This window comes from Bactrocera latifrons, unplaced genomic scaffold (assembly GCF_001853355.1).
Source record: "Bactrocera latifrons isolate USDA-ARS-PBARC rearing strain unplaced genomic scaffold, ASM185335v1 scaffold_98, whole genome shotgun sequence".
In the NCBI taxonomy this organism is placed as follows: domain Eukaryota; kingdom Metazoa; phylum Arthropoda; class Insecta; order Diptera; family Tephritidae; genus Bactrocera; species Bactrocera latifrons.
In genome coordinates, this window is record NW_017537689.1 from 52,512 (window position 1) to 65,942 (window position 13,431).

Consider the following 13,431-nt stretch of genomic DNA (forward strand, 5'->3'; position numbering starts at 1 on the left):
TGTCCTGTCTGTTTTTGAGTGCGCCTACAAGACTCGGATGGCATGTAACTCAAGGGCTTCAGCGAACTTAGATTTTGTCGCGTCTATTTTTTGAATCACCATTCATTATATTTTCGAACAGTTTCTAAGCCATATTCATAAACCCATGATTCGTCAGCAGCAATGAAATTTTTGATATATGATGATTTTGATAAAGTGCTCAGCAACTTTTTTGCGACTCGCCTTCATTTTTGTAAAGCGTACAGATCTTTTAGTATGAGTCTAGCAGAGACATGCTCCATACTAAAAAATTAACCAACATTTGTTGGGCTGATCCATAGGAGATGCTATCTCTCTGATGCTCTCAGAACGCACCGTTTCTTGAACTTTTCGATATTTATGTCATTAACAGAGATATTAGATGAACGAGTCGCATGAAACTTCATATTAAATTTGAAAATATTATTCCAATCTATTAATACGGTTCGCCCGCGCAGTTGTAGTCCGTGTCAAATTTGATCAGATGGTGTAATGTTTTCATTGGCTAAAAGTATTTTGAATCAATAATAAAAATATCATCGATCATTTTGTTAATCGTGATCGCATGCCACATTCATAATACTATATATCAACATTAATGAGTGAGAACACTGGTAAGCATACTAGGACTAAACAATAAAATCCCTGTCAACTGGCTTAGTATTCTACTCAAAACTTTTGAAAAATTATAATATTACATAACTTCAAAGAAGTTAGAGATACCAAAATTATTAATTTAGATAAGAAGTCGATAATAGATTATTCACTCTTAACATTCGTTCCTATCCAATTAGACTTTTTTAACTTAAAAAATAACTGGTTACGAACTGGTCAGTTTATGTACGCTACTAGTTAAAATTTTCCTACAGGTCTCTTTTAAACATATGTCATCAACATGGTACAACATGTACCGTATTCCTTTGGCTCTGCAAAGCAAATAACAGAAATTCGTACAAATTCGCCCATATTATATATTTAGCTTGCGCACAGCTGTCGATTAATTTTCATTTTATTACCACAGTCAGAAGATTCATAAGAAAACATAAGTGCAAAATCATACTTAGAGGGTTTCTCTACTTTATGGCGAAAAATATTGGCGGCCAACATTATATAATTTAATGCCGCCTATGTTTTTATTAGCAACTAATGTGATTTCTGAATCGTATTATTCGTTTTTGCAAATTAGTGTCAACTTAGAAGCGGCGCTACGAGTATATATATTAAAAAAATAAAATTTACGGTGTGTCTAATATTTTCTGTCCAAAAAGTGAAGTTATACGACTTTGGCTTGATGTAGCGGGGCTCTTGTTTCTTCGTAAGTGGTTCTAAATGGTTCCAAATGGAAAGTATCGGTTTAATAAGCTGTAAGTAAATTTATTTTGAATTTACGTATAATTTTTATGTTAACGGATGGAATCAGTGGGAAGGAAACCTTTACAGCAGTAAGACGTTTGATAAGACATTAAAAATGAATGAAGTTGCATACACTGTGTGTATACCGTTTGTTGACCAATGCGGTATAAAGTCAACTGACAGGAGAGAGATCCTTACATTCGTTCCCACGACAGTCGGGTCGAAGTAGCCGGAACGGACCTGGATTATTATTCGGACAAGGACTGTCAACTTGGCAACATTCCTCGAAATTTACTTCAGGCATGTTTTATGCCGCTCCAAGCTTGACAAGATATTCAAATTGAATACACCGGGGCTAGTAGAGAGAATTATCTGATCGATTTAGCAAATATCAAATAGCAAATATAACGATATACACTTTTGCATACGTTTGCCAAAGCACTTTTGCCACTCTGATTAAGGCACTTCTAAAACATGGATTCCGAACGCCTCAACTGCCTTTTCAGGTGTCGAAAAACACTGAGCTCACATATTTTCGTACGAAAAAAATGTCATTCGGTACCAAGTCAGAACTATACGGTGGATGACTTATTGAATCGATGTTTTGAGAGTCAAAAAATGGAATTGATCGCATTGGCGAGGTGAAGAGTGAAGAGCGCGTAAATCGTCGATTCATTACCTATAAGAGCATTTTTTCAGCGATTGACAAATTGTGTACCATCCGATATGTACTAATTCTTTTTCAGTCAAATGTTCATACCGTATTGAATATACGCTGGTTCCACTTATGCCCATAGTTGTCCTCAATCTCACTGATTTTTGACGATCTTCAAGAAATACATCTCGGAGTGATATACAACCTCGATTGAATTCATCATATGATCGATAAACACTAGTCCTTGATGGAGCTGCATTCGCAAGAATTTGATTAAGTGCAACGATGCACTGTTGCTGAGTTAATCCACGACTAAAGTTTTAAAAATAATCGCCCGAAAATGCTGGCGATTTAACTTAATTTTTTTTTTAGGCGAAATGAATATTCTAAGTTACTGTAAACCACACAAATAGTACTCGTATGTCAATGTGTTCTGAGAATGTACATCATTAAAAATCTAACATTTTACGGTAAGTTCTTAATCCCGAAATATAAAAGACAACATAAGTATATCGGTCGATTTATGATGTTACAGAATAACTATGGAACTATTATATTCTTTGGAACATATTCCGAGAGTATACAAATTTTATCATTGTTACAAGGTTTTCTTTGAGAGAGTACGCAAATTTAACTACTCAGACATTTTTTATTAGAAGATTAGCTAAAAAATAACTACAGCCTTTAGCTTTGGAAAAATTTTTAGAGGAGTTCTCTTCTAGATGTCTCCGAAAAAACAAAACATAAAGGTCGAAAGCAAAGTAGTGCTATAACTGAATCCCCTAATGATACTTTTTGAATAGGTATTAAAAAGAGTCGAATCGGATAAAGAAGTTATGTGGCTCAGATATTTCTCGAACTTTTCAGTTATGAATATATGTATCTCGCCATAGTTTTTAGTCTAACTTACTGACAGTCACGCAGCCTAAACTTTAAACCAAATCTCTTTTGGCTTCTTCCCTCCGTTAATAGCTGCTTGACCGCTGAACCGCCAAAAGCGGACATATCGCAAACTTCGCATCGAAATGTACTCACGTTAAACTCAGATATCACACTAAAACTTTTTTTAATCATCTTACCTTCTTGAGGTCTTTTATGTATAAGACTGAACTTTTTGCACTGGTTTGCCGTCTATAGATATCGGAAACTTCAGATGTATGTCAGGCATAGTTGAGTCGAAGAAAAGTAAATAGTATAGCGATAAAATCATGCCTAGGCCACTTATACCGCCGAGATATAGAAACAAAGAAAACCAACGAAATATTTTCGTATCGTAGAAACTCGAAGCTGATGAATTCTCTTCCGAATCATCCTGATCGTTTGCGGTTCCGTTTGAAGACCCGTTATTCATTATCACAACAAAGTTCACGTACTAATGTCCACGGGAAAAAGCTGACAACAGTTTTTAACTCGAAGCCTTTTAGTTTTCATAAGCAAAATTTTAGCATAAATTAAACTGTAAACAAGACATTCGGATTGACAAATACCCTTATGTGCATTGCAGGCAAAGAAAAGCATGACGAATCACAAGTGGCCTCACACACCTTCGAGGATGCGCTCACGCTGACAGGTGTCGGCCGCTTCCATTATGTATTGACGCTAATTTGTGGCATTTGCTTTATGGCAGTGATGGCCGAAACGATGGGTATCAGCATGGTAATGCCTATGATAAAATGCGATCTGGCGGCGACACAGGCCGAGCAGGGTTTACTTGCGTCGGCAGCTTACTTTGGCGTTGTGATGAGTTCGCATATAATGGGCTTTTTGGCCGACACATGCGGTCGTGTGCGTACGCTGCGCTACTCGTTGGTCTTAGCCACCGCAGCGACAATTATCTCGGCCTTCTCCGTCAACACTTGGATGTTGATCGCGTTTCGTTTCCTCAATGGCTTCTTCATTTCGGGCTGTCAGGCGTGTGTCTTCAGCTTATGTGGCGAGTATCATAGCAATAGAACGCGTGTACGTTATGTAACGCTCATGTCGATGTTCTTGCCGTTTGCGCTAATGTTTTTGCCAGGTAAGTGGAGTGTGTGCGAAATTGTGTTATAATTTGTATGCAAAAAATTTAATATTTTTGGCTCACACTATAATATTTTGCAGTCATGGGTCTTCTTATTCTGCCAATGAAACTGGATTTTGTCATATTGGGCTTGAAATTCGCTTCGTGGCGTGCCTTCTTTCTCATCAACACAGTGCTATCTATTGGGGGCTTGATGGGCCTTGCTACGTTAACCGAAACACCGAAGTACTTGTTGGTGCACGGGCAACACGATGCTTCTCTGGATGTACTGCGTCGAATTTATGCTTCAAATACCGGCGATAAAGCAGATAATTTTCCGGTGAAGAGTATTGTTCTGCAGACGGGTGGCGCTGATCTATCCAATGTGCATGGTGTTAAGGATGCGTTGAAAATTATCTGGAGTCAGACAATACCGCTATTTTATAAAGAACGTATTTTGCACACATTTAATATATGCTTTTCACTCTTTTCGATTTACGGCATATCTCAGGGGCTATTCATGTGGTGAGTAAAATGTAGATTTTTCTATAATACTTCTCACATTTTCAAAACACAGCAGAAAGTGTTCCTATAATGTTTCCGACTAAACCGGTATTCCCATATTAGAATAAATTCAGAAACCCACACTATAATATTTATAGATCCGTTCTTTTCGACTTTTGTTGCATTGTCGACTATAAAGTCTCTAAAGATGTATGGAATAAAGTCAACAAGTATCCACAGGTTAGGGTTCGGATTAGGTTAGTTTAGATGTTATGTGCAGCTCTTTGTAAAGCCAGAGGTAAAACCTATAAGTTCTATATCAATTTATTGACAGAATACTTGTGGAAGAAATCAGATACTATAGTACAGTATTTGGTTTAATTGAGAATCATGGTTTTCTCATTTATTATTTAGGTTCCCTACAGTGCTCAATGACCTCATCGCCAAAAATGGTCAAGATCTCAAAGTATGCGGTGTCATTGGTAGCATGGATGTGACAACAACGGCGGCGAGCAATGATTGCAGCAACGCCTTGGACACTTTCATGTTCGAAGTGCTGATAATGATCGGTGCTGCTTTTACTGTGATTTTCTTAATATTTTCCTACACCATCGATATAGTTGGCAAGGTCAATTTGTTGAGTGAGTATTCTCAAATGTCTACAAAACCATGTTTTATGAAATATATTTAATTCCCTTCCTTTTTCTATTTAATTAGTGATTTGGCTCACGGTGTCCGTTGTTTGTGCAGCCGTCATACATTGGATTTCGGACTTTGCCGCCATTGTGATCGTTTTAACACTACTTTTGAGTGTTGGAAATTGCGGTGGCATCATTGCCACCATTTCGATTGAGTTCTATCCGACACAGATCAACGCTATGGGCATGTGCTTTGCCATGATGATTGGACGTCTGGGTTCTGTGGCCGGTGGCAATATCATTGGCATGTTCCTATTTAACTATTGCGACATTTTATTTTGGGTTATCATGGCACATGTTGTGGTACTTGTCGCTTTGGCCACTGTTTTGCCGGAGCTGAAACGTGAGCGCGCGGTGAAGAATGATTTAGAAAAATGAAGAAGTAAGATAATGTGCCATAGATAATGTATCTGTGTTTCAACTACTTCCATTTGCGCTTAAGTAATAACAAAATAGTTGCGTTTCTCATCATATTTTAAGCGAAAGAATCACTTAAAACCTAAAGTTAATCGAAAGACTCATCGAATTGTACAAATACTGTTAATTTTAGCTGAAATATTTTTCTACCAAAAATGTACATGCATATGGGATTATATAAATAGAATCGCTTTCAGCATTCATTTTAGTTCAGTGTCATTGCTAGTATTACATTTTAGTGCTAATAAATTTGTAATTTTTGTTTTCAATTATGTACAAATAGATAAAGTTTTAAAAATATTTGAAGTATTTTGATTAAAAAACTATGAAAATATGAGTAAAAGTTCTTTAAATGTATTAAAGTATTGTGCTGGAAGTTCAAATAGCTTAAGCGATAGAGAGCAGTTGAGCAAATAATTAACTAAATGCGTAAATGTTTGAGCAATGACAAGCTGGCCGACATTGTACAAATAAGATGAAAAAAAGATGCCGCGACTAGCAGAAGGTTCCACGACTGGACCATACGCTTGTAGAACCCCCAGAGGTGATCTAGTAACTGATGCCCAGAGCATACTAAAATTATGGCGGGAAGACTTCTCTAGCCTGCTGAATGGCACTGAAAGCATAATACCAAGAGATGGTGAACTTGATTCCTCAGTCAAGGATGACTATGAAGAAGTTCGAATAGCGATTACCCGTCTGAAGAATAACAAAGCGGCGGGCCGATGGATTACCGGCAGAGCTATTCAAATACGGCGGTGAAAAACGGATAAGAAGCTCACGCATCTTTGTAGAAAATGGTCTGACGAAAGATGTCTCGGTGATAGAAATTTAGGTGCGCTATCGTAGGATAAGTCTCCTCAACATCGCCAATAAGGCTCTATCGAACGTATTATGTGTAAAGCCCACCGTTAAAAACCGATTTCACGTTATCAATGTAGCTTTAGGCCTGGAAAATCAACGAATGGACAGATATTCACCGTCATGGAAGAGTCCCATGAAAAGAGGATCGACTCGCACTACATTTTCGTCGATTTTAAATCTACTTTTGACAATACGAAAAGGAGCTGCTTTTATGTCGCTAAGTCTGAATTTGAACTACGCAGCCATATTGCAGGAATTCCAAATTCTTTCTGACATTGAGCGACACCAAAACCTCCTTCATGATTGCGGTTTCAGACAAAGCGACTCTCTATCGTGTGACTTCTTCTCGAAGTCATAGATAATTTCGTCCATCTTCCAAGCTGGGGAACAGGTGCTACTTCAGACTGAGTGGGCATTTTTGAAATAAAGACCTCTCTCGACGAACAAAGGCCAAACTTTACAAGTCATTCATCATCCCCGTCCTGCTATGTGGTGCAGAGGCATGCACGATGACAACATCTGATAAGTCGACGTTACGGGTTTTCGAGAGATAGCTCTGAGAGTATTCGAAGTAGTACCCGCCAGGGGAAGTAGAGGAACTTCACCTCCGTTGAAAAGACCAGGAGAAGAAGGACGTGGCTTCGCATGGAATCTCCAATTGGCGCCACATAGCAAAAGGCAGAAACGACTGGCGCGCTGTTCGAAACTCGGCTATAATCGCGTAAGCTGTGTCTATGCCAATAAATAAGATCTTGGAATTTTTAAGCGCAATCGGGTTATAATATATGTCGTTAGAAATATGAGACTAACTATTCAGACACTACAGCCATAAGTTTATAGTGTTTTCTTCCGTAAAGGTGAAAACGAAGGCAGACCGTTAAAATTATGAATAGTTTGAATGGTTCTAATACTGTAACTTCAATCAGTTGGCAATGTAACGGGTTCATTCGATTCTGTGTCGGTTACTTTAATGTTAATGAGGCACCAGGCGCTGGAGGGCCAATTGTCGAAACTATCGATAAGAGAAAAGAAATCGCCGAATCCGACGTCATAAAGGCATTGATTTCCCACAAGTTAAAAATTGCATAAAAATGTGGTGGAACTATTTTAAATAAAGCTGGATACAAAACGATCTCATATATCGGTCCTCACGAGTTAAGGCAAAAAATGGATCATGGAACGAAATTTGAGATCGGGCTTCAGGGTTTTGGTGGGATCGGTTGGAAATGATCTTCTAAGAACTACATACACTTAACTTAATAATGCTTTTTCTTATTAGACCTCAAATGTGAATCAGGTAAATGTCTGCGAATGTGTAATCAATTTATTTTATAACTATATTGGCCTCAGTTATGTATAATTTCTTTAAGATATTTCAAAAAAATATAGATAATCTAGGTATTACAATAATATTTAACTCGGATATCATATTCTGTGTATAGATGTTAGTAAAAGTAAGCAAAGACATTATAGATCAAAAGAATACCTACTGGAAAGGAATTTACCGACATAATAGAGGTAAGCCTTGACTCAAACTTGTCTTTTCTTACTACAAAATGGATATCGAAAAGTTGGCACACAACTAAAACAGGTAAACCACTTTCATATATATGAAACATTTGAAGCATAGCGTACAAAAGACATCATTCCAATCACTTACTCGATAATTAAAGGAAATAAGATCTCAATTAAGGTAAGCCTTACTGATTTATGAGCTCGATACAAAGAGAATGCGCTTGCAAACCTCTATGCACTTCTGAAGGTAACTGTACTAATCCCTTACCGTGAGCACAGCTATGGGGAGGGCGAACTAAAAGACGCCGGCCATCTAACGAGAGTCAAGAAAGCAAAAAATGTGCTGGTTAGGCCATGCCGTTCGCATGGAAGATGATGATGCAGGGAAAAGATCTATCGATTCGAGACCGTTGAGCCGCGCATAGCCCATGTTAGGTTTTTTGCGATACCAGATGGAGTTTAGTTACTGGATCCATGAGAAGTAGTCATCCTTTAGGATGCTTGAAGCGAATTCCAACCAAATCCGTGGCCTCACAATCGATACTTTATTCAGTGTATCATACCGAGGGGACCCCAGAGTGTTGCCGATGCGGAACAAATGCACAAGAGATGCTACATTGTTTCCCTGGTGCCTTGCTCTAGACATTTTCTGCAGTCTTCTCGATCTGGCTGCCAGTGCATAGCGACCTGTCCAAAAGATCCCACGAAGAGAGTGCAAAGGAAGAAGAGTAAGTCATTACATAGAATTATATAAAATTTTGGTAAATAATGTCAATACCTCGGCAAATTAATCGTCGAACAGTATTCAAAAAGAAATACCACTAGGGCGCCAGCTGTCATCAATAGTGAATGTATACACATGCGCACAGAAGCAAATTCGATGGAGTGCAGCCACATACAATGTACGGCGGACACCACGACCATCATTTGATGGCAGTCCAAACGGCAATTGTACTGTTGTCACTGTGCCAGCCAAGACACGCTGCAAATCATGCCGCGCGCTGAGTTATCTCGCCATGCGACGCACACCAAATATAGCAATACAAGAAGCGCTCGCGTCCGGCGGCACCAGCAGCGGTCATTGCACGCAGCTGCCAGCTCTACGACATACCAAAAACGGCGCATGGACACAGCGGCCAAACAGCGCGTCAACTTGCCCATAGGAAATAGTTGAAATGGCAATGTAGAATTGAAGAAATGTCACTTGCCTAGAATTGTAACCGCATTTTGTGTCGTTTTTTGTGTGTTTGTGCTTTTTTTTTGTTTTTTTTTTTTGTCAGTGCGCGCTTGTGCTGCGGATTGCCACAAATACGGCTGCCGCAGCACTGTTAGCAAATGTATGCACTTAAATGGACAAAAAGCATTCCAGGCAAAGTGCCAGGCCAGGTAAAGTGCGGCTGCCTGTGAATGTGATGAGCGCTGTGCGGCGCATCGCGTTGCAATAATCGTGGCACACGCACTTACGCACATACATAAATATACATAAAAAAAACAAGTTCGTGGCATATTTAAGAACTCTGTGTGCTGGCAATCGCATTTACAGTCAATTCTAGCTTATTGGTACGAGTACATAAATATATACATATATATATGTGATCACGGCACTTCACCTGCGCAGCTTTACCTTTTGATTGAGCTGTGCGCTGATAGACGCATAAATGCAACCATGTAGTATTGCTTTGGCTGGTTTGACGCGACATACACACATACACCCAAACACACATCGTTGTACTTAAATAAATACGATTGAGTAGATATTTTCCTACGCATTTGCTGTTTACTCGTGCACTGTTTACTAATGTTGCACTTAAATGTTGCACGCACTGTGTGGCACTGAAAGGAATGTGAATATGACTGAAGACGACATAATATGCTGCATGTGAGTCGCATCTGCGGCGGCTCAAGTGTAGTGATGCGGCAATAGAGCGATGCTTACATGCCTCTACACACAAACATACGCAAACATACCTGAGGCGGGGTAAATATTGTCGTCTAACGGTTTGGGTGACATAGATGTTTACATTCGGTACGATGGGAGAAAAAAACATATAACGACAAGAAGGCATCCATAAATACATTATAATCATTACTATTATTATATAAGTGCTTGTATAATGCCTTAGGCGGTAGCTTCATAGGTATGTGTGTTCAAAAAGTTTGAGGGAATCAGTTACTCCTTCTACTGGGTCGTGGCCATGACTAGCTGTTAGGTATTGCTCTCATAAGTTGTATGCAACAGATGAATTGGTTACATGGATAACATATACAAATTTGAATTATATAGAAATTTTTCTAAAAATTACAAAAAATATTTTCATTTTTCTTCAATTAAAAAAAGAAAATTCTATTGAAATAATTTTTCTTTTTTCATCATCGTTTAAATTTCCAAATATTTTTAAATATTTATATCTTAACTACATCAAGGTATTCTTAATCTCTAAAATGCTTTTAAAGCGTGCTAATAACTTCAGCAGCCTTACTACCCAATGATCTTCATAAAAATTCTGAAACCTATCTTTGAACGCAAAGAATTCTTATTTAACCTGGATATCTTCCCACAACTATATCTTATGTTTGGTAAAACAAATCGAATACATATTTTTTTTCAAAGATTATAATGCGATAAAAACTGATCTAGATTGACAATGAAAAAAATTTACGTTTTGAGCCGATACAAACATGTTCATCCCTTTTGCCCTACACTTGTTATAAACATTGGCTGAGATGACTTTCAGTGCCTTCTTCAATTATTTTTCGCTTTGGAAAGCCATGCAATGGGCTCTTGGAGAGATTCAACATCATATTTATAGTCTCACGACGCGTCATCAGAATTAATGCATTTGATGAATGTAGGATTCCAATGGAAAAATCAATATGGAAATGTTGAGATGCTTCTATTTCATTTTCTTCTAAACAGGTGACTGTTCTCCGGCAAGATATTTAATATTACTGCATGAATGCCGATCGGACAGTATCCAGGCAAAACTCCTACAATCATTGAAAGGTGAGCCCTTCTAAGAGCGAAGAGTTCCTTAGATTTCTTACGTTTTCCCCTTACTCAGTAGGACCTTGCGATTACACATCTGCTGGTAGCGCTTACTGATTTGGTCTGAGGTCTAATAGTCCGGTGGTAAGTCACAAAATGCGAACAGAGCTCCTGCCCGTTCTCACTTCTCAGTAATTGCGACTGGATTACCTGTCATATCAAGCTCATTAGCCTTACTGTTGCCTACAACACCGTAGCGGTCAGGCATCTAAACCAGTCTAATCTCAAAGTAACACGATGCTGCAGTTAAGGAGTCTAGACATCGTTCAACTACTACTTCCCGCTCAGGAGCCTTAAACACCTGACTCTGTCAGTACACGAAACTACTGTGGAACTAGGGCTGCTCATTGGTCAGCGATATCGGAAAAATTTAACAGAACTAACGATTAACATATTGTCGTTGTTTGGACAACTATTTTATTTGAATTTTCTGGCTTTAAATAGAAAAAAATTCAACATTTAAGTTTTTTATTTGCAAATATTTTAACAATTTAAAATAAACAGTTCTTGGTAATCGACTGATCGATTAACCGGATTCTTAGATTTTTCATTTATTCCAACACTCGCAGCAAAGCATTCGAATAATCGGTTTTCAGGTTATTCGAATAATTTTAGGAGTCCTAACTTTGACATCCGCAATATTTTTCGGAGCTGGCAGCCAGTGGTTTTTTCCTAGCTTTACACTTGAAGACAAATCGTCACTAAAAATGATAGCGAAAAGTGGAGATTCCCATAAACTTTGTCTGGTATATCTCTATTTACCACAATATAGTTATCCCCAAAAATTAGATTATCTTAAGACATTGCAATCTTTGCCAACTTCTTAAAAATTACATCTAATGTATAATCGAAAAATAAAATATGCGCCATTTATATATAAATTAACAATTTCAAAATACCACCATAATTCTATTAAGCATTCAGCCTGATATCAGTGATGCCACGAATGCGTCTGAGTGGCAATCTAATATTATTGGCAGAGCCGGTTGACAAACGGCGTGCAAACTATCACAACGATCACTGAAGCTGATCCACAAGACAGGTAATTTCTAACAGCAGCAGTTAACACTTTGGATCCATCCGTCGTTGGTGATGACTTTGCCGATCACAGCAATTGCCTTGCTATTTACCTCACTTGTTCGAGAAGTATTGATCTTTTAGTGAGCGAAAAAAGAAAAAAACGTTACACAAGCTGCGATCGACATCGGTCTGTCAGACGCAGGCATCAGCGTCGCCATCTTCGTGATTATGATCAAATAAATGTTGCGCCGGTAAATGTTTATCCAGTCTAATTCCATTTGAAACGTAAATAGGTTTGCAAAGTGATCGTCTTAAGAACGCCAACAAGACGCAACTAAACTAATAGCTAACAACAAAACCAACAACATGCACATCACTTGGTACATACGAGTGTCGCCAACAAGCGCTCGAGTAGTCAGCAATCGTTCTGTGAGTGCTGTTGCACCGTTAAGCAGTTGATCTTCGTTTGATGCGTGTCTGTCTTGTTGGACGTTCTTCCATGACACCGGCTTCTGCTACTGCTGCTTACATACACGCCGGTTGCTGGCTGCCGCATGCTGCTGGTGACATGATCAACTACTTAGCTGACGGTTTTGTTGTAGTTGTTGTTTTCTATTAGATTGTTTGCACAAATAGTCGGTATTTAGTTTTGTAGTCCATTTAGTTGCCGCACGTTTCATGCTGCACGTTGCAAACTACCCGTTGCTTGTCCACATTGCGCTTTGTACAAGTTCGCTCATCCATATTTGTTGAATATTTATGGCGAACGTTGCTTTAGTGCCATACTTAGTTTCGAATTTCCAGAATTTTACGCTTTTCACATTTTAGAACACGGATGTGCCACTAGAAATAAAATACCATTTCTTTCTTGCCACATTACTGCTGCTAACAGCATTTACAGTTTGAAATACATTTTTATTTGATTATAGATTAAAAAAAAAAAAAAACAGATTTGAGAGTAGTTGAAATTCTGCAAAAACATTTTTTGTGGAAACTAATAAGTCATTTTTTATCCTCATGATTTGTGAAACTTGTCTCATGAAAGTTGCCCATCACATCCGTTAATGAAGATAAGATCGAAAAAGTATTACAAACAATGCTTGAAAGATATATAGCAGAGAACCTATTTATCTCGACTAAACACATTTTGAAACCTGTTTAGGGTATGAAGCATGCCAATGCTAGACTCGTATCGAAACACCCTAAATGTTTTCGCAGTCGTAGATAATTTCATCAATCTTCGAATCAGTATTAACACCAACTGCAATGTCAGCCACGAAATCCAACGCAGAATAACTCTTGCCAATAGGTGCTACTTCGAATAGAGTGGAAAATTAAGTTC

At 38.3% G+C, this 13,431-nt stretch overlaps 1 protein-coding gene and 1 long non-coding RNA gene across 9 annotated transcripts in view; one reads left to right on the forward strand and one right to left on the reverse strand.

Annotated features, from left to right (window-relative positions):
* The window catches only part of LOC108977952 (synaptic vesicle glycoprotein 2B), a 55,266-nt gene extending 49,389 nt beyond the window's left edge, over nt 1-5,877 (forward strand). For 5 of the 8 annotated variants that reach the window (XM_018947949.1, XM_018947948.1, XM_018947950.1 and 2 more), the window contains exons 3-6: nt 3,531-4,043; nt 4,127-4,550; nt 4,944-5,170; nt 5,247-5,877. In XM_018947949.1, coding sequence (XP_018803494.1) covers nt 3,531-4,043; nt 4,127-4,550; nt 4,944-5,170; nt 5,247-5,605 — 1,523 coding nt within the window. In that variant the 3' untranslated portion in view covers nt 5,606-5,877. Of the gene's footprint in view, nt 1-1,213; nt 1,383-2,324; nt 2,497-3,530; nt 4,044-4,126; nt 4,551-4,943; nt 5,171-5,246 lie in introns of those variants that run through there. The other 3 variants (XM_018947956.1, XM_018947955.1, XM_018947953.1) reach the window with 3 other exon arrangements.
* The window catches only part of LOC108977956, a 140,008-nt gene that overhangs the window by 40,847 nt on the left and 85,730 nt on the right, over nt 1-13,431 (reverse strand). The window lies entirely within an intron of this gene.